A 21,048-nucleotide genomic window follows, 5' to 3' on the forward strand; every position below is an offset into this window, starting at 1 on the left:
CTGGCAAGAGTGTAATGTCTGAGTTACTATGCATTGTTTTGAATGTAGTTAAATATTGACACACAGATAAGACACAGATGTCCCCAGGGAAGCTGTAAATGGCAGATTTAATGACACGTCGGAGCTTGTTTCGTTACCGTGAGCAGAGATGTCATCTGAAAAAATACAACTGCTTTGTGAATGTTCCTCATCACTATCACATGTATCTTTCACTTGAATGCTTAAATGTAGCTTTTACTCGAGGAACACACAATGTGTCTTTTGGCTGTTAACAGTCAAGCATTTCTAATCTAGCCCTGCTATAACTTAGTGAAGAGAAACATGGCTGTTTACTTTATTTTATAAAGGGTTATGTCATTTGCTTTGATTAAACAAAATGACAGCAGCTGCAGTTTTCTTGGTTATTACTGTCATTTGAACAGGTGCAGTAGTGTACTTGATTGCAGTGGGACTCTTATTTTCTGAATTTTGACCAGACTTTGGAACCTTAATACTGCAGTAGATTTAATATTTATGTCTAATGTGAAAACTTTCTTGGTTCTGTACTGTGTGTTTTGTAAAGAAGACTTCTTAGTTCTGGTATATTTAATGTTTTTGTTTTCTCTGTGATGGACTGATGATTGTAATGTTTATTTTGTTTATTTATTTATTATGTTTATTTATTCATTTGTTTGTGATTTTACGTTGGGACAGGTCCAGTACGGAGGACTGCCTGGTTCTGATCTGTTGTGGGTTGTATGAGCTGCTGCGAGGAGTTCTGCTCCTGATGCCAGACCTCATGTTAGAGGAGGTGATGGACAAACTCATTCAGCCAGAAGCCCTTATCGTTCTGGTCAACCACCCCTCTCCTCTCATACAACAAGGGGTCATGAAGGTTAGTCCTCCTCCCCTCCTCCTCCTACACCTCTTCCTCCTCCTTCTCTCCACGCTTCCATTCAGTTCTGTTATCACCTGACTCCCCCTCACCAGTTCAATACCACTCATCTGTTTTTTTTCTTCTGCAACCTTTCTCTCTCTCCATATCACTGTAGCAGCTGCTTGTGTGTGTGTCTGCCTGTGGTTGGCTCAGTTCTACATTGCCTTGAGAATTAACTCATTGATTTATTGATTGTTCCATCTACTGAGAAAAGTAGAGTGTCATTAACCCTTTCTTTTCCTCTTATCTGTGGACATGCACGTACACACAGCTCCTGGATGCCTACTTCAGCCGAGCTGTAAAGGAACAGAAGGAGAAGTTTCTAAAGAACCATGGCTTTTCTCTCCTGGCCAACCAGCTGTACCTGCACCAGGGCACTCTGGGCCTGCTGGAGTGTTTCCTGGAGATGCTGTTTGGTCGACCTGTGGGACTGGAGGAAGAGTGAGTGTCTAAATCTCTCAGGCTGATCCACTGTCACTGTGAATTAAATGAGTTCTGCACATGGGTTTATGAAGTGTTTGTGATCATACAAGCACACACACACATATATATATATATATATATGTGTGTGTGTGTGTGTGTGTGTGTGTGTGTGTGTATGTATATCAGGGTTTCTGCTAGGATTTTTTTCTTGCCGGTCCAGCGTCCAGAAAGAATTTATTTTACCAGACAAATTTGAAACTTACCGGTCACGTTTCAATACTGTCACAAACGCAAATATAATGTACTCCTAGGTAGACGAAAGAATGATAATGACCTCAAACCAGTTTGACTATTTAATGAGCAGTAACGATTGAGCAAAACGAACAGTAACGATTGAGCAAAAACTCAACTTTAGCTGCTAAAATGGAGGCTATTACACAACATCTGTAACCTGTAACATCTGCAGCCTGTTTAAAAAAAAAAGGCTAAGCCTACATGGCACATTTTATTTTCTCCTTTTTTTCATTGTGTCCTCTGCTGCCAACTTGAATATATATATGCTTCAGAAAGTTTTTTATTCCTCTCTTGCAGTCTGGACCTAGAGGATATGGAGAACATTTCACCGTTTAGGAAGCGCTGCATCATTCCAGTGCTTGGTCTCATAGAGAACTCATTGTATGAGAACTCCTTAGTACACAATGCACTGTGTGTACTGCTCCAGCTTCTCAATGCCTGCCCCAAGTTAGCAGACATACTGCTGGACCACGGCCTGCTCTATGTCCTGTTCAACACGCTGTCCACCCTCAACGGACTGGAGAACGGGTAAAACTTCGGCCCTGCCTGCATGTGTAACCCTCACTGTAATTCAGCAGTTACAGTTCTGCCAGTTACAGTTTACAGTCTGCGATTTTAATTCTTCGTCTTTTTTTAGTGGAGTTTCACTTTCAGCTCTGCTAAACAGATGTTTAAGTTTTTTTTTTTCCTTCATGTTACCTCAGATCACAGTTGAGAAGAGACAGAAACTTAAACGCATAAACAATATTGTGCTGTATGTTAAGCAAACACCATTCTGTTATTTTGTTATGGAGTCAGTTCACGATTTATATCATTCGTGTAGGCCCAGAGAGAGAGAGAGAGAGAGAGAGAGAGAATGTTTGTTCTCTTGTTTATTTGTAGGATCCCCCCAAACGATTACAAACTGCTGGTGTGTGATGTACAGCAGCTGTTGGTTGCTGTGACCATCCACTCCTGCAGCTCCTCAGGCTCGCAGTATTTCCGCATCATCGAGGACCTCATCACTCTACTGGGCTACATGCAAACCAGCAAAGTCCGCCGCACGCAGGGTACGCAGCCTTTTGGCAATGTTCAGGCTCTCTACACAGTCTTCCGTCAGCCTCCCCCAATAAAAAAACACACAGCCTCCTGCATAAAAGGAGAGGTCTCATGGAAAAAAAAAATCTGCACGCAAAACAAATCTTCACTGATGAATTTGCCCCCTGGTTCAGATTCACAGATCTCACCCCAGGTGATTTCTATTCAGTTTAAACCCAAACTCACAAAAAAAGTGTCAAGAATCTAGTGACTAGTGTTGTCTGACAAGTAGTATGGGGCTAGCAAATTTGATGCGTGAAATGCCAATGTATCTTATAAATAAATTTATATCTTAAATAAGTGTAATGGTATTTGGAGTGTTACATTTCTCCTCTTATTGTTTTTTCTAGAGATGGCTGTAGTCCTGCAGTTCCGTGTGCTCCAGTCAGCAATAGATTTCATCAAGACAACAGCCAATCAGGATCCCCAAAAACTGAGTAGCTCTGTCCATGTACCTACTTCTCCACATCATGCCCTCCAGCAGAAACGCAAGAGCATTGCTGGTGAGTGACACATTTTAAGTCAGATAACAACAATATAGATTTGAATTATGAGAACAGCAAAACAATTTTATGCAATAACTTTTTTAGACTTTATTTCATTTCATTTTTATTCTGTTACCTCTGTGTGTGGCAAATGATTTTATTTTCCTGCCAAAACCCATGAGTTTTAGTCAAACCCTGTTAAACACTTTCTATGCAATCATTCCCGGCCGTTCACTTGTTTTATGTTTGTGCCGTCCCTTACCCAAGGTTCAATGGGGCTGAAAGATTCCATAATCCCCCGTATCCCCCGGCAACACTACTGCTCGTACGGCCAGATCCCTCTGTCCCCCCCTTTCAGCTTCCTGTCCCAGGATTCCCCTCTCCCCTCCCCTACGGGAACGTGCTCCTATGTTTTCCCCTTCGAATCAGGTAGTGGCCGGAAATCACCAGTGCTTCTCTGAAGCGCAGCCTTCTGCTCCCTCTCTCTGTGTGGAGCATTGTTTCTGTGTGCAGTGAACTGACTGATCCTTACCCTTCCTCTAAAGCATGGAGAAATTACTGGTATTAATTTGCCCAGTACATGCAGATTACTGGTGCTGGACAGTGTATAATTGTTTGCCTTACCTATGGCTGTGTGTGTGTGTGTGTGTGTGTGTGCGTGTGTTCACCACTTTATATTATATCATTTTTTAAATGATTTTTATTTTGATTTGAGTAGTTCAGGTGTCCTTGGTAATTCGAGGCACGGTGATCTGTGAAAAGTGACAGAGATGAAAGAATCTCCATGCTTAGCTCCTCTTGAATGAAGCACACTTTCCTGCTTGTCACTCAGTTTATCAAAGAAACCATGCATGACTGGGACAAAACATGGCACTGTCTCTAACGCACAGTCTCTGGATTCTGCTGGTTTCTTTGTTGAGCGTGTGATTGTTCACTGCAGTATAAGAACATCAAAGGTAGTTTTACTTTTGCAATCTTGAATTCACCTGCAGTGTGTGTGTGTGTGTGTGTGTGTGTGTGTGTGTGTCTGTCTATTTGTCTGTGTGTCTGTCTATTTGTCTGTGTGTCTGTTTGTTTGTGTGTGTGTGCATACATGGGTGCATGCGTGTCTGTGTGGTGTGTGTTGCCGTATGTGTGTGTGTGTGTGTGATGTATGTGGTGTGTATGTGCGTGCGTGCGTGGGTGGTGTTTGAAACAGGTCGGCGGCGGTTCTCCCTGGTCCAGTCCGACTCTCTGCTGATGCGGATGCGCTCTGTGGCCAGTGATGAGTTACATCATATGATGCAGAGACGGATGAGTCAGGAGAATCCCATCAGGGCCAGTGAGACTGAATTTGTCCAGAGATTACAGCGACTTGTGATACTGGCTGTCAACAGATTTATTTATCATGGTACATACAACTCCTTAATGTACCACACGACTAGCAACACACTGAACCAGATGCAGAAAGCAAGGACTAATGGTTCTCTTGCTATCATATGCTCTGTTACGTAGTGAGTCGTAGGAATTACTTTCAGTCTGATCATGTACGAGAACAGAACATGGAGAATTTAGGGCCACTAAGGGGAAAACTCAGCTTGAAGGGCCAGCATTGTTCAGCTTTGGTTCAATAGTTCACTTTTAATTTAGATCAACTGGGTTTGGTTTTACAAAGTTCCCCTTACAGAACCTTATTTTAAGGCCTTACATACAGCCCAAAGGCAGAATTAGCCTGTCGCAGTGTAAAAGGATATGTCTTCCTCTGTATTTTTAAATATTTGCATATTTCTGTGTGTTGGTCTGTGGCTGTCCCATCTCTGTCTCACATTCTGTTTACTCTTGAATTCCTTCCTGAACGCAGACACCAGTAAGGACTTCTTTGACCTGCTGAACCTCCCAGAGTCCCCTGAACACCACTTAACCCCAGCAGCACCAGGAGAGAACGTTACAGAGGAGAATGGCTCCACCCCAACCTCTGCTTTCCCTCCGTCCAGCATCAGAAGCTTCCAGAAAGACATCCTCAAACTCATGATGGAAAGCATCAAGATCAGCCTGGTCGGTTATTCACGAGCGTTATACTTCACTGATTTCTTTACATTAATTCATTTCAAAGTTCATCTCTGTGACTGTGGCACTAAATGTTTAATAGCTCAGAATAGCTGATGGGTAATGACCTGAAATGCTATTAACTGATCCTGGTCATTTAAGACAGCACAACAGTTTATCAGGTTTGTCACACTCTGACTCTCAAACCAGAATGAAGCACTAGGTATTCCGAAGAAATAATGTCCATTTAATTGTTGAGGTTTTTTTCTTGTTTAACGAATACCTTGTCGATAACAAAAACATGATTACTTTGTACTTCCACAGTTGTAAAAACTAGATACATGGCAGCAGAATTAACAGTGGCTCTTGACTCCTCCCACAGGGCAGTACAGGGCGTGGCGGGGCGCCGCGGCAGCAGTGGCGTCGTATTCTGTGGTCCTGTCGGGATACGTTCAGGGTTCAGATTGGGCGTATGCTGGTACATACCCTAAGCCCTACACGTCCCCTGGAGGACAGGAAAGAGGCACTGGAGTTTGTGTCTGAGGTCAAGCATCCCGAAATTCTGAGAGAGAGCCTGAGTCCCGGACTGGAGGTGAGTCTGAGGTCACCATGACTTACAGTCGTCGCTCACACACAAAGCGCACGCGCTCTTTATTCATCTTAGTGTTGCACAGTTGGGTCTCTCCCTTAAGTTGCTCTCTTGTGCAACATAATGAGGATATCTAGTGACATTTTGTTTTGATGCCGCTGGTTATCAGGGCTGTGTGCTTTATCAAAGAGTTGTCTGTTATGAAAAAGCACAGATGAGAAAGAGAGAGAGAGAACGAGTAGGGGAGAGAGGGTGACATTTCAGTTTAGGCTTGCATACAGTACTCAGACAGCTGTCAGGTCTGTGTTCTGACATAAATAACCCACAGACATCCCTATGATCTTCACTAGCTGCTGTTACCATGGCAACTCTCTCTTTCTTTCTCTTTCTCTTTCTCTCTCTCTCTCTCTCTCTCTCTCTCTCTCTCTCTCTCTCTCTCTCTCTCCCCCCACTCTGTCTTTTTTTGTGTTATGAAATTAACCCACAAAAATGGAGGTATTCACGCAGTGTAATGCTTATCAAGGAGGTTTGTTGCCCATTGTCTGTCAAACTGACAAACACAGCAAATGGCACTGCCTTTTTACAAAGGACAGAAGGATTAAACTGTGTAGTTAACAGTGTCTGACTATTCTGACTTTTAACCATCCCAAATAAGATTATATGACAACCTTGATGAAACAGCACTCCACAATACCAATATTTCAATTGATCTGTGAGTCAGACATGTCCTGTTTATCATGTCAGGAGAAGCTGACTGTGTGTTTGTCTCATAGCACGGCCCCAAACTGGCCCTGTACCTGTACGAGATGTTGCATGACCACAAAGACGGCCTCACTAAAGACGAGCAGTCAGCCGCCAACCAGTTTATGACGACGCTGAAGCTGTGTGGTCATCGCTGCATCCCACCCAGCGCCCCACCCAAACCGGACCTCCTCAAAGCCATCAAAGAGGTGGGCTCTTATTACCTTCTCTTCAGATGAGTCATGTGTTTCATCTCACTGAAAACGCTCTTTGCCAATTTGCCGATCAATTTACTCCAAGATTATTCTGTTCACGGATACTGCATCTGTCCCTATCAGTATTCACTGGCTGCCCTCATATTCTGGAGATTTTCTTTGTCTTTTGTGACATTACACAGTGAAGAGTTCCTTTCTTAAGACAGAGCCCTGCATGAACTCACTGTTAAATCTACAGTTTGTTTTCTGCCCCTCTCATTATTACAGGAGCAGCTTAAGTACGAGTCCGAGGAAAAGACAAGCAAAGGAGCATGGGAAAAGAAGATGGCCAACACTCAGAGGAGGTAAGAAGGGTCACATCTTTTTGAAAAAACGGTGTTGATACACACTGATACACACATCCGCTAATCCTGCCTGTTAATACACACCGATACACACATCCGCTGATCCTGCCTGTTAAGAAACACCGGTATACACATCAGCTAATCCTGCCTGTTAATACCCACCGGTACACACATCCGTTAATCCTGCCTGTTAATACACACCAGTACACACATCTGCTAATCTTGCCTGTTAATACACACCGATACACACATCTGCTGATCCTGCCTGTTAAGACACACCGATACACACATCCACTAATCCTTCCTGTTAATACACACTGATACACACATCCGTTAATCCTGCCTGTTAATACACACCAATACACACATCCCCTAATCCTGCCTGTTAATACACACCAATACACACATCCGTTAATCCTGCCTGTTAATACACACCGATACACACATCCGTTAATCCTGCCTGTTAATACACACCGATGCGCACATCCGCTAATCCTGCCTGTTAATACACTGATACACACATCCACTAATCCTGCCTGTTAATACACACCGATACGCACATCCACTAATCCTGCCTGTTAATACACACCGATACGCACATTTGCTAATCTTGCCTGCTCTTCCTTCACACAGTCTGATGCAGAGGCTAGATGGGAAATCGAAGGATATCAGTAAGATAGCAGCGGACATCACCCAGAACGTGTCGCTGAGACAGGGCATGGAGAGGAAGAAAGTGATGCAACACATCAGAGGCATGTATAAGACTGACCTGAGCGCCAGTCGGCATTGGCAGGAATTAGTCCAGCAACTCACTCATGACAGGCAAGTCCCCAAACTCTCTCCCTTTCCCTCTCACTGACCGAAATGTACAGTTTGACACACTGACAAAGACATGCACACACGCACAAACACGCAATACACCATTAAATATACTAGCAGTCGCCGTTGCAATGATGAACCAAGACAGTTTCTTCCACATGCCCTTTAACTATGAGAGAACAGCAACCTTCATTTGTATGTAAAGATGACATATGTGTGTGTGTGTGTGTGTGTGTGTGTGTGTGTGTGTGTGTGTGTGTTAAAACTGGCCCATTTATATGAATGTGTGTTATCTGTAGGGCTGTGTGGTATGACCAGGCTTCCTATCCAACCTCATGGCAATTGGACCCTACAGAGGGTCCTAACCGCGAACGGCGACGTCTACAGCGATGTTACCTCACCATCCCCAATAAATACTTACTCAAAGACCGGAGGAAAAATGAAGGTATGGCACTGCCACCAGCAGTAACCACTCTGACTCCATTTCTTTGCTTTGCTTGTGTTTAAAGTGGTTGTTAATACACTACAACTCTTCACGTCTTTCTCTGTCCTCTCTCCTCATACAGAAACAGTGAAACCACCGCTGTCCTTTCTCTTTGAGGATAAAACTCACTCTTCTTTCTCTTCCACGGTGAAAGACAAAGCCACCAGTGAGCCTATCAGGTATTCTAGCATCAAAGGATCAAAGCTCTAGGATGTACAGGTTTTCCTCTGCGTCAGTCATACTCAGGTGTAAAATATAGCATTAATGCTTTTCTCGTGTGACAGAGTGATGAATAACTCATCAGTCTGAAGGAATATCTCTTGAGGAAATGTTTAATCATTGTAATATGCCGATGTACACATGGAAAGAGATGTTAAAAGAAACTAACCAGTCTGCCAGTTTCAGTCAGAGGAATTTTTTTACGGTTACGTTTGAGAATTTGTCTAAGGTTAAAGGTATCAAAAAAGAGTAAGAGTCTCCAATGAACTGCATCACGTTATACCTCTCCTCCCAGGTTCACAAGAAGGTGTATCAGTGTAGCGCCCTCTAGAGAGACAGCAGGGGAGCTGCTGCTAGGTAAGTGTCCTCCTTATCTGTCTGTAAACATAAACGGACCAGACATAGGGGTGGTTTTCGTCTCATCTTCAGTGACAGCTCAGTTAATGTCTGCCCTGTTGTGTGTGTATCTGTAGGGAAATCTGGGATGTACTTTGTGGAGGATAATGCGGCTGAGGCCAGTGATAACCAGGTAAATTCACTGGGTTTCTGTCTCTGTGGATGAGTAAGACACAGGATGTTTTCACCAGCAGTGTTTAGAGTGAGGTGAAGAGATGTGTGCATGAGTGAGAGAGGAACAGCTATTCAGGCCATTTGCTATGTTTATACGTGTTAGAAAGACAAGTCCTTTTATCTGTTGATTTATCTTTTGTTTTGTGTGTGTGTGGTACAGAGCCCTCACGGGGAGACGGAGCCGGCGTCATTCTCCTGGACGTATGAGGAGATAAAGGAGGTGCATAAACGCTGGTGGCAGCTCAGAGACAATGCTGTGGAGATCTTCCTCACTAATGGCAGGACTCTTCTCATAGCCTTTGACAACACAAAGGTACAGCACATGCTCCCCACAGTGCATATAACCCATACAGAAGGTTACTGGTTACTGGTTAGTTTTCTTTCACCTCAAATTTCCCCTATTTTTCATTTCTACTAGTGCTGACCGATAAATCATATTGTTATAGTCATCGCGATACGAAAATGCGCGATAAACACATTGCAGAAGACTGCCTGAAACACGATGAATAAGAGAAATCATTTTGTTTACATGCGGCATACATTCACACTCAGCATGTAAACATTTGCATCAGATGGAGCCCTGGATACACGGGCCATGGTCGTAATATTATGAGAATAACGTCGTAATTTGAGGAGAAAAAACTCATAATATTACAAGAATAAAACTGAAATTTCCAGAAAGAATTTTTAGGAAAATACATTACCAGCAACCAACAAACCGGGTTAGAGGGCAGTCAATGGCAGCTTGAGCCTGTTTCTGGCAACTGCTGTTTGTCTCTTGAGTTGTTGCACAATCACAGTTTCTTGCACAATGTTTTGATACTTAGGATAATGTGGTGCTGATGTACTAGAGGATTAAGTCATTTGTTATTTGTGAGACTTATACTAAAGTATAATTCCACAAGATGCTCAACGTTCCTCATTGTATCGCAGACGACAGCTGCTGCGACTTTATTCTCGTAATATTATGACTTTTTCTCGTAAAACTGTAACTTTATTCTCATAATATTATGACTTTTTTTCTTGTGAAATTATGACATTATTCTCGTAATATTACAACCTTATTCTCGAAATCTCAAATTTGTTTTCACTCAATGTGGCCCTAATACTCAATCGTACAAAATAATTGATTTGATTTCTTTATTCAGTGGGCATAGGCTATTCAGTGTTCGAGGTCTATGTTAGCAGTGTACCAATTAAAGCAGAAATACATAGGAACTGTATAGCTAACATGTACACTTCAATATTTGTTTATTTATCACCAGTCATATCGTCATCCCAGTATTGTACATTGTGATCACACATTGCAGATTTTCCTCAAATCTTGCAGGCCTAATTTCTACCCCTTTGCATGTGAAACGTATATATACAGTATTTCTAAATTAGAATGCCTTACAAGGTAAATAAAAGAAAAAAAAATCAAATTCTTGGACCAGTACAATAAAAATGCAGTACCACTAATACTCTATGGGTGCACAATACAGTCCAGGTAAAGTGTCTGTGTGATTAACTTTCTGTTAGCGGTTGTCAAAGAAACAAGGGAATGGAGGAGTTCCATTGACAGTATCAGACAGTGTTGAGAGTGAAACCTACTCTGTGCAGTGGAGAAGTGTAATTAGCAGGGTCTGAAAGGACACAAGATCACACAGAGAATCCACACAGCACCTACATGATTCCCAGTGTAGTTAATCAGGCCGACATGCTCCCGTCAATTTACTGCTGTGTCTAATCCATAATCTTGTCTCTTCTTTTTACCCGTCCTCTTCTTTCCACACCTCTTCACGTGTATCAGTTCCGTGATGACGTGTACCATAACATCTTGACCTCTGACCTGCCTAACCTGTTGGAGTACGGAAACATCACTGCACTGACCCATCTGTGGGGTTCGGGTCAAATTACCAACTTTGAATACCTGACTCACCTCAACAAACACGCCGGCCGCTCCTTCAACGACCTCATGCAGTATCCCGTCTTCCCCTTCATCCTCAGAGACTACACCAGCGAGACGCTGGACCTCCAGGATTCCAGCGTCTACAGGTCAGAGTCCTGTCTGTGGCACTGTAGCCACATGCCAAGCAGAGCTACAGAACAAACAGAACTACAGAGAGGGAACGGTCACAAAGACACAGGAACAGCATTCTTGGAACAGCACTGTTGGTCATTTAATTGTTTATCTATAGTAGCAAGACTGTCAAATATTTTATTTTGGACAGAGCAACTGTGAGCAACTCTGGTAATTGTTGATTTATATTAAAGATGAAAAAGTGGTCTCAAATGAGGGTTATAAAATCACACTTAGAGTGAATTTAACAGGAGCAAATTTTGCTGTGAAACATGCTGGGAAATGTTCATGGTGTTCAGTTAGTAAGAACCATTTATAATTTGGCATAGAGAATCAAGTTGAAATGCATCTACCTAAGAACAGTAATCTTCTCCTGCATCATTTTTATTAACGAGTTTCTTTGGTTCATTTTTCAGAAACCTGAGCAAACCCATAGCAGTGCAGTCCAAAGAAAAGGAGGATCGTTATGTGGACAACTACAGGGTAATAAACAGTATTCACTCACTAAAAGTGCTTTTGAGCATGCTGGATACATGTCATCACATCAACAAGGATGAGTGTTTCCCTGTATGTCTGTGGGGGTGTGTCTGTGTATTTGTGTCTGTGTATTTGTGTCTGTATCTGTGTGGTGTGTGTGTGTGTGTGTGTCTGTCTGTCTGTGTGTATGTGTCTGTCTGTGTGTGCGTGAGAGAGCGAGAGAGAGAGGGATGTATATGTGATCCATTTGTGAGCATTTGGATCTGTTTGGGCAGTATCTGGAGGAGGAGTATAAGAAGGGCGCTCGTGAGGATGACCCCATGCCCCCCGTGCAGCCCTACCATTATGGCTCTCACTACTCCAACAGTGGCACTGTCCTCCACTTCCTTGTCAGGATGCCTCCCTTCACCAAGATGTTCTTAGCTTACCAAGGTGAGCTTTCCACGTACACACATACACACACACACACACACACAGCTCTAAGGGCTTTCTGACAGGCCTTTATTAATGTCTATAAATGGACAGACTGAGTCATGACTTGGTTGTTCCAGTCAGACTAAAATGAGCATAACAGTCTCTTAGTGCTTGAAATCAGTCTACGAACAGTGTATCTGACCACCACATTTCAGCCATACAAGATTTATTTTTAAATTAGAAACTGTTGGGCAAAGTCTGTTTCTATAATAACAGTAATACACTCACAGTGGCATTTTAGCATCGCTGTGAAGCATATGGTAGTTGGCTGTATCTTACGTTAGACGCATAGTCCGTCGATTATTGTTGCCTGTTTATAATATGGAATTAAAGTATATAGTACAAAAATATGATACAAGTTTATCATTTAGCAGATGCTTTTATTAGATAATACAGTATGATGTATTACAGCGTGAACAGCTGGTACTTATTGCTTTTGATGCAACACTTTGGACTGTTGGTCTGAATATACTGAGTTCACACACATGCTGCAGTGTGATATTAATGTCTGAGAAGACTCCAGAATCTGGATTTCACTGTAATTGCAATCAGTTTCCGTGGGGAATTGATTCTCTTGGTTTATTGAGGATATTTGGTAGACAGTGCGTCAGGGTGTTACTACAGGTGCAGCTTCCTGAAAGCACTATCCCCATTTACAACCTCAATTCATGATCTGCATTTTGCATAAATATTGAATGTTTGAATATTGAATACCACCTGCATTTCCTGAGTAACCTGGTCTTCAAAGTCATGTGTGGATTTTTCAATGATGGCAGTTGAAGAGGATTTTTGATCTGTAAAGAAACTGATTAAAACCTCTTTGTTCAACACTCTTACAAATGTGTATTAGCACTGAAAAGCCACTCTCAGCCTTTCATATTCTTTCTTTTTCTCTATCTCTCTCACACTCTTTTTCTCTCTCTCTATCTATCTGTCTATCTATTTATTAGTCTGTCTTTCTTACACACACACACACACACACACACACGCCCCTCCAAACCCACCACTTTCCACTTCAGCTCCCTTGCCCTATTTCTTCTGATCTTGCTGGTCTGATGAGAAAAATTAATGAGACAGTGATGTGAAAGGCGTTCATCTCTGTGACCCCCACAGACCAGAGCTTTGACATTCCTGATCGGACGTTCCACTCTATGAACACAACGTGGCGCCTGTCTTCCTACGAGTCCATGACAGATGTCAAAGAGCTCATCCCAGAGTTTTTCTACCTGCCCGAATTCCTGGTCAACAGAGAAGGTACATTCCAACAACTTTCTCTCCGTCAGTTTTCCTCTGTTGTCTTTCCTCCTTTTTCTGTTATCTTTCTTGTGGAGAGCATCTCATTCACCTATGCTGAAATCATTCTAGACAATTTCTAGACAAGTATCAAGATTTCTTATACAATCGAAATTTGTTTGAAGTTCATAAGATGATGGATGCATCTCAACTGAATGTACTACTTGCAATTAATTGTATTTTATTTGTATACATAAAAATAGAAAGTCTGTGTGAACCTCACTGGGGTAGATACCTCACGGCATCTCGGCATTGCAGGTTTTGACTTCGGGGTTCGTCAGAACGGTGAACGGGTCAACCACGTGAACCTGCCGCCTTGGGCCCGGAACGACCCGCGCCTCTTCATCCTGATCCACAGGCAGGCTCTGGAGTCCGACCAGGTCTCCCAGACACTGTGCCAGTGGATCGACCTGGTGTTTGGCCTCAAACAGAAGGGCAAGGCTGCGGTTCAAGCTATTAACGTCTTTCACCCAGCGGTCAGTGCACTACACAGGGTTTCTGATTCAAGCACGTATTTTTCGTTCATAAGAGAAACTGTGTCGTTTTTAAAATAATTGCAATGACTAATTTTATGACTTATTCAATGAGAAGAATCTAAAAGTGGGTGATTGTTGGAATCTCACTGGTGAAATATGTTAGGGGTATTTAAGTGTTTTAGACGTGCTTCCATTGAAGTTGTTAAACTGATGGCATAGGAGCTTAAATTTACAAAATAAGTCCAAGTGTTGGTTTGATTTATTCATGAGAATTTTGATGGGTGTATTTTCAAAGGCAGCTTTATACATTTCTGTTTTCATCCATGTTTAAAAGCCTATCAGACTCAATACAGAGAATGACAGAGCAACCCTCTTTCTTCTGACTGTATCTCTTAGGTCATGGCATTCACAAATGATTAAATCATATTACACTGACTCTCTGTCCTTGCTTGGTCCCCCTGTGTTGTCACAGACCTACTTTGGCATGGATGTGTCTGCTGTAGAGGACCCTGTCCAACGCAGAGCTCTGGAGACAATGATCAAAACCTACGGCCAGACGCCCAGGCAGCTCTTCAATGTCTCCCACATCAGCAGGACTGGCCCCAGGCTCATGATGGAGGGGGAGCTGCCGGCAGCTATGGGTCTCTTGGTGCAGCTGGCCTTCAGAGAGAACAGGGACCAGGCCAAAGAGATAACTTACCCGGTACAGACAGCAGAAACACACTGAGAAATACGGCTTAGTGCATATTTGTTGTATGATTCAGAACATTCAAAATATGGAAATCTTTATGAGGGTTATTGCTCGTGTTACTTTGTTTGAACTAACTGGAACCGACTGAAGTAATTCAAACAAATAGTCTTTTCACGTAGAAGGTTCCTAACCTTGTCATATACATCCAGTGATCTTACAGAAGGCTGGTTTTGGTGGAGCACCATCACCAAAACTTTTCAGTTTGCTTAGTGAAGGCTGTCTCGTAGTGCTACACAATACAGAGACTGGGGAAACAAAAGAAAGCTGTGTATTTAGTGTTGATCTTTGAGTTGGAAGTTTTTTAAGGTTTAATGTGACATTTTGGTGTGCTGGTGCTTGTTCTCTGTGCCTGTAGAGTCCTCTGCCCTGGATAAAGGGGTTGAAATGGGGAGAGTACGTAGGCTCTCCCAGTGCCCCAGACCCTGTGGTGTGTTTCAGCCAGCCTCACGGAGAGAGATTCGGGTCCCTCCTCGCTCTGCCTACACGAGCCATCTGTGGCCTCTCCCGCAACTTCTGCCTTATGATGATTTACAGCAAGGAGCAGGGTGAGTACACACACATGCATGCTCACACACACACACACACACACAAAGACACGCCTGTCTCATTCCTTGCAACCTCCAACATCAACATAACAAAGCACACAGACACACCGGGACAGACGTCACAGACCATGGACGAAACTGTCTGTTATTGCACTGGTTACATACACTGGTTACAACAGCTGACTGGCGATCAGAGTGTATGGAAATACAGAGCCACGCAGCTATGCCAACTACAGGACACAGCAAACTGTTACCACTGACCCAAGTACACACACACGCCACAGAGCACAACACATACACTCTACTGAGTATTTGTTCATTGTCAGCCTTGGGTGTGTTCATGTGACTGCAGAGCACTGGGACAGATATAGAGGACACATGGCTGTCACACAGACCTGCTCTATGACTGAGCAGCCTTAGAACAGCTGACTCACGGCCATAGACATTGTCACAACACAACGCAGCAGGCAATTATACTGAGTCTTTATCCAAGTCCACGTTGAGGATCTGTCGGCCTGAATATCCCCTTATCCAAACATGGGTAATGAAAGTCTACAGAGACTCTATTTACAGATTAGAATCAACAAGGCTAATCACCACTTCCCTCCGTCTGTAAGGACAGACTCCTATTAGACCGACTGTTTAACACACACACACACACACACACACACACACTCTCTATCTCTCACGCACAGAGACACACACACGTGCGCGCACATACACACACACGCACACACTCAGTCTCTCTGTCGGACTTATGTGAACATGCTTTTGTTTTCAGGGGTGAGGAGCATGCACAGTACTGACATTCAGTGGTCGGCCATCCTGAGCTGGGGTTACGCAGACAACATGCTTCGACTGAAGAGCAAACAGAGCGAGCCACCCATTAACTTTATCCAGTCTTCCCAGTTACACCAGGTATGCTGCAGTCAGACCTGAGCCTTAAGCAACATCACATTGAATCAGTGTGGTTATGTGTGCTGTTTGTTTTTTTGTTTTTTCCTCAATAAACCCAAACATATTTAACCCTCAAACTGACATGAAGTTTAGATTGATAAGCTCCATGGCACCCTCTGCTGTAAAATCAGAACATAGAAACCTGACTTTATCTCTTTATCGCCATCTCTTTCTCTCTCCCTCTCCCTCTCCCTCTCCCTCTCCCTCTCTCCCTCTCTCTCCTTCTCTCTCCCTCTCTCCCTCTCTTTCCCTCTCTCTCTCTCTCTCTCTCTCTCTCTCTCACTCTCTCTCTCTCCCTCTCTCTCTCTCCCTCTCTCCCTCTCTCTCTCTCTCTCTCTCTCTCTCTCTCTCTCTCTCTATAGGTGACCAGCTGTGCCTGGGTGCCGGATGGTTGCCAGCTGTTCACTGGCAGTAAGTGTGGAGTCATCACCGCCTACACCAACCGCTTCACCAGCACCACGGTAGGTTGCTGTGGCAACGCGCCTCCCTTCCCCCGCACTCGCCGCCCACACACCCACCCACCCACGTCCATTATCGTTCCCCATAGAGCGGCGTGGCTCCGGAGCACTCTGGGCTGTTTGGAGTGGCTTCATTAGTTTTTTCCTCAGTTGCCCTAGAAACACATTTCCTGCAGCCCACAGGTGGGCAGTGTCTGGGAGTCAGACATGAAGAGAGTTGCACAGCCTTTCACCACACTTTCACTGTATCACCCAGTCCCTGCTGTCTCCTGGGCCTGACTCCTCTGTATCGCCCTTTTGTACTGCTGTCTACATGTATACTGTTTGTGTTTAAACATAAACGCTGTGTCCTTATGTACCTCATATACCTCATATCATTCTTTCCCCCTGCTTTGCCCCCCCTCCCCTCCCCATAACTCTCTCTCTCTGCCTTTCTTTCTCTCTCTCTCTCTCTCTCTCTCTCTCTCTCTCTCTCTCTCTCTCTCTCTCTCTCTCTCACTTGCTCTCTCTCTACTGCTCTCTCTCATCTTTCAGATTGTTGATAGTGTTTGATAGGCAAATTGTTTCCGCTCTGTTGAATTGAGGCTGCATAAAACCTCCTGTCATAAATCAACATAATTGTCTCGTATTTCTGCATGCTGGAAAATTCCCCGTTTTTCTCTTATCTCTGTATGTATATTGATTCATACGCAACATTAAACCCCTCTTTTAAGTTCTGAAGCTCGCTGTATTATCTGTAAAAGGTCTGACATTATGACATTCCTCTTGAAAACGCTCTCGGTTACTGCTCTGTTCTGTGTCTAAAAGGACATATTTTGATGAAGCTCCTCTCCTCTTGTGTAACTCATTCAGAGCTGGAAACAGTTCATTTTCAGTTCTGTCAGATTAGGAAATGAATTTCAAATTAGATTCTGGAATTGACGAATGTCCATGGAGAAATATGATTTGGGAATTTAGTTTAAAGAAATTCACTGAATTGAGTACATTGAAACTGAGCTGGCACTGACCTCAGAAAAAGGCAGATGGATGAATAAAATGAAGGAGAGGGATGTTATGTCAAAGCTGGATTCTTGGAAATTTCATAAGAACCGGCAAAATGGTCATATTCCTTCAAAGCGTTTCACGGTTTGGCTTTTAATCCTGTGACTCTATCCTAGAGAATCTTCTTAATTTATTTAGACCAGTCTGGTGTGCTATTCTTGAATGTTATCTATAAAAGTCTGGTGTGCTATTCTTGAATGTTATTTATAATAGTCTGATGTGCTATTCTTGAATGTTATTTATAATAGTCTGATGTGCTATTCTTGAATGGATGAACTGAAGTGCTGCTTTTCCTTTCATTGCTCCCTCAGCCCTCAGAGATGGAGGTGGAGTCCCAGGTGCATCTGTACGGCCACACGGCCGAGGTGACGGGATTGTTTGTGTGTAAACCTTACAGCATTCTGATCAGTGTCAGTCAAGATGGTACCTGCATCATTTGGGACCTCAACAGGTGACTTTGTGATTAGACTATAAGTGGTAGCAGTTATTTAAAAGAACTACACATTAAAAGCAAACAACCAGCCAGAACATGTGAACTTAAAGTATATAATTACTCAGCTGGTCATTGTAAAATCATTTCAAAGCCAGATAAGGATTTGTGGAATGGATGTCTTAATTGTGACTTTTTCTTGTTAGGCTATGCTATGTCCAAAGTCTAACTGGTCACAAAAGTCCTGTCAATGCTGTATCGGCTAGTGAGACTACTGGTGATATTGCTACTGTGTGTGATTCAGGTATGGTCTTGTCCATGCAAGTTTAAAGAAATCACCTGAGAAAGACAATGTATTTGACAAAATCATAGTAATAAATTTTGCTCTTACCAAGTGCAGTTTTCTGTGTGAATGATATCGTATCCTGTTTTCAGTGGGCGGAGGCAGTGACTTGCGCTTATGGACAGTCAACGGTGACCTGATTGGTCATGTCCACTGTAGAGAGATTATCTGCTCCGTGGCTTTCTCCAATCAGTCAGAGGGTGTGTCAGTCAACGTGATTGCTGGTGGTCTGGAGAATGGCGTGGTCAGGTATAACAGTGAAAGCCTTTGGCCCAGTCCTACATCAAAAATTTGACACAAAGAGACACAGGTCCCACCATTGAGCACATACGTGTATCAGCCTAGCTGTCCTTCAGAGATGACCACGTTAGGTTATCCTGTCCTAGAAAATAATCATATCCTCACGCTAGCTATGTTTAGTGAGCATATAAAATCCTGAAGAATAATACAGATATACTACACCTAACCAGAGGAAGAAAACCTTTCCTTTACCCTTGTAGGTACAGACAGATAAGACACTATAAGTAGGATTATATGTGTTTGATTAACATGGTTGGGCATGTGACTTCATTTTTAGATTTTAATTTTTAGCAAAACAGATCATGATACACTTTTTATCGTATTAGTCCTGACCAGCCTGTCTGTTTTCACTGAGGTACAGAGAACAGAATAGATTTACACATGTATTTAGATGTATATGTATGTGTGCCTATGTGGACCACTGCTTTCATTCACTCTCTCTTTCTGCTCTCTCCCTCCCACACATTTACCCTCTCAGGCTTTGGAGCACATGGGATCTAAAACCAGTGAGAGAAATAACGTTCCCTAAATCCAACAAGCCCATCATCAGGTACTTTTTCTCCCCAAACACTCACAAATATATAGAAATAACACATTGTACACAGTTTTCTTCAAATAGTCCACTTTAACACCAGCCTGGTCAGTTGTACTTGCTGGCTTTGCTATCTGTTGCTGTAACACAGATTGAAGGAAATTAATAGAATGTGTTCTCTTATTCTCTTAACTCTGGTGACTAAGATTTCAGTATTTCTGTTATTTTCTGAGGCTACCCAAGAAAAAGCATTATAGACCCAAGCTGATGACAAAAACTAAATTCATGTATCATCATGTAGGTTTAGTTGGGATCTTAGTCACGCTGTCAAAAATGAAATTTTAGTTTTAGGTCACAGTCTAAAATAATGCCTAGGCCGTCTGTTATGGAGTTGTTCTGTATAAGGCAGATAATGGATTTTACCTAGCAGTTCTTAATGTATCTCTTTTCTGACACGATAAACAAGAGAATGGTCTTGCCATTTAGTATTATGAAGCTGTCAGCTGTCCACCTTTCTTACCAAACTAATTTGGGGAACATTATGGGTATGTTTGATAAAAAAAAGTAAATGGACCAAAAATTTACCCTTGTGGGTCTCCATAGGTAGTATTGTAGTTTTCTGACACATGACTACATAGTTTGATAAAAAAAAAAAAATAATTCTTTCTTATGTAATCTAATACATGTTCATTCTGTATATTCTTCCTTTCCTTGTCAGTCTAACATTCTCATGCGATGGTCACCACCTTTACACGGCTAACAGTGAGGGAACCGTGATAGCGTGGTGTCGACGAGACCAGCAACGCATGAAACTGCCCATGTTCTACTCCTTTCTCAGTAGCTACGCTGCAGGCTGAACCTCCTAATTGTGTTTTCCCGTGATCCAGCGCATCAGAGACTCCTCCAGTGACCCTGCAGCCCTAAGAAGAGGAGGTTCCAGCATGCACACAAACGCCATGCCCCTTAACCAGACTGCCCCAAAGATATTTCCCTTGTACTGGGACCACATTCACACAAGCAGACTGGGCCAGAGCAGGCAGTGAATGTGTGTTCAATTTGAGCGTGAAGCTAGTGTTATGTATATATAATCTGTATATAATCTGTCGAGCAGAATGGATGAAGGCCTTTCCCAGCATGCTTTCTCAAGTGTGCTTTTGTTGGGTTTTGTAACCATTTGTTTTGGTTCAGTTTTGTTTATCCTGTAATCGTAATTTGTTTTGTGTTCATTACTTGTGTATTTGTTCTTTTTTGTTGTTTGTTTGTTTTTCTGTTTGCTTTTCTTTTGGACTCTCTTGAGAAGCTGCTATGGTTGGGTACCTGCCTGACAAAAAAAAAAAAAAAATCTCCTTAAAACCCTATCCTGTCTGTGTTCCCGCACATCTGTCTGACCCTCGACCTTTCAAAATGAAAACGGACTGAAGCTGAACTGTTTGCACACAATTTCAGCTGCTATTCTTTTACACTACAATCTGCGCATCTGGAAGAACTCCAGTCCCACTCTAGATTACACCCAGAACCCACACTGTCGCAGAGTAAACACTCTGAGAAGGATCCTTTCTGTAAAGGGCTGGCTGGATGTTTCATCTTCCCTCATTGATGTGACAGCATGAGCGATAACCAGTGATTTAGTGTGTGTGTGTGTGTGTGTGTGTGTGTGTGTGTGTGTGTGTGTGTGTGTGTGTGTGTGTGTGTGTATGTTTGTGTGTAT

General features: G+C 42.9%; 1 protein-coding gene across 1 annotated transcript in view; it reads left to right on the forward strand.

The window, feature by feature from the left end:
- The window catches only part of lyst (lysosomal trafficking regulator), a 49,241-nt gene extending 28,865 nt beyond the window's left edge, over positions 1-20,376 (forward strand). The window contains 30 exon segments of the mRNA XM_030771069.1: positions 700-874; positions 1,188-1,357; positions 1,931-2,161; positions 2,516-2,682; positions 3,061-3,213; positions 4,394-4,585; positions 5,036-5,229; positions 5,603-5,812; positions 6,583-6,759; positions 7,033-7,109; positions 7,743-7,931; positions 8,228-8,373; positions 8,495-8,591; positions 8,927-8,988; positions 9,105-9,160; positions 9,362-9,514; positions 10,994-11,238; positions 11,680-11,746; positions 12,016-12,172; positions 13,328-13,468; positions 13,766-13,983; positions 14,456-14,686; positions 15,090-15,279; positions 16,061-16,197; positions 16,599-16,697; positions 18,047-18,186; positions 18,372-18,469; positions 18,601-18,757; positions 19,287-19,358; positions 20,059-20,376. Coding sequence (XP_030626929.1) covers positions 700-874; positions 1,188-1,357; positions 1,931-2,161; positions 2,516-2,682; positions 3,061-3,213; positions 4,394-4,585; positions 5,036-5,229; positions 5,603-5,812; positions 6,583-6,759; positions 7,033-7,109; positions 7,743-7,931; positions 8,228-8,373; positions 8,495-8,591; positions 8,927-8,988; positions 9,105-9,160; positions 9,362-9,514; positions 10,994-11,238; positions 11,680-11,746; positions 12,016-12,172; positions 13,328-13,468; positions 13,766-13,983; positions 14,456-14,686; positions 15,090-15,279; positions 16,061-16,197; positions 16,599-16,697; positions 18,047-18,186; positions 18,372-18,469; positions 18,601-18,757; positions 19,287-19,358; positions 20,059-20,197 — 4,540 coding nt within the window. The 3' untranslated portion in view covers positions 20,198-20,376.
- Positions 20,377-21,048: the final 672 nt, after the last annotated feature.

The sequence above is a fragment of the Chanos chanos genome, chromosome 4 (genome assembly GCF_902362185.1).
Source record: "Chanos chanos chromosome 4, fChaCha1.1, whole genome shotgun sequence".
NCBI lineage: Eukaryota > Metazoa > Chordata > Actinopteri > Gonorynchiformes > Chanidae > Chanos > Chanos chanos.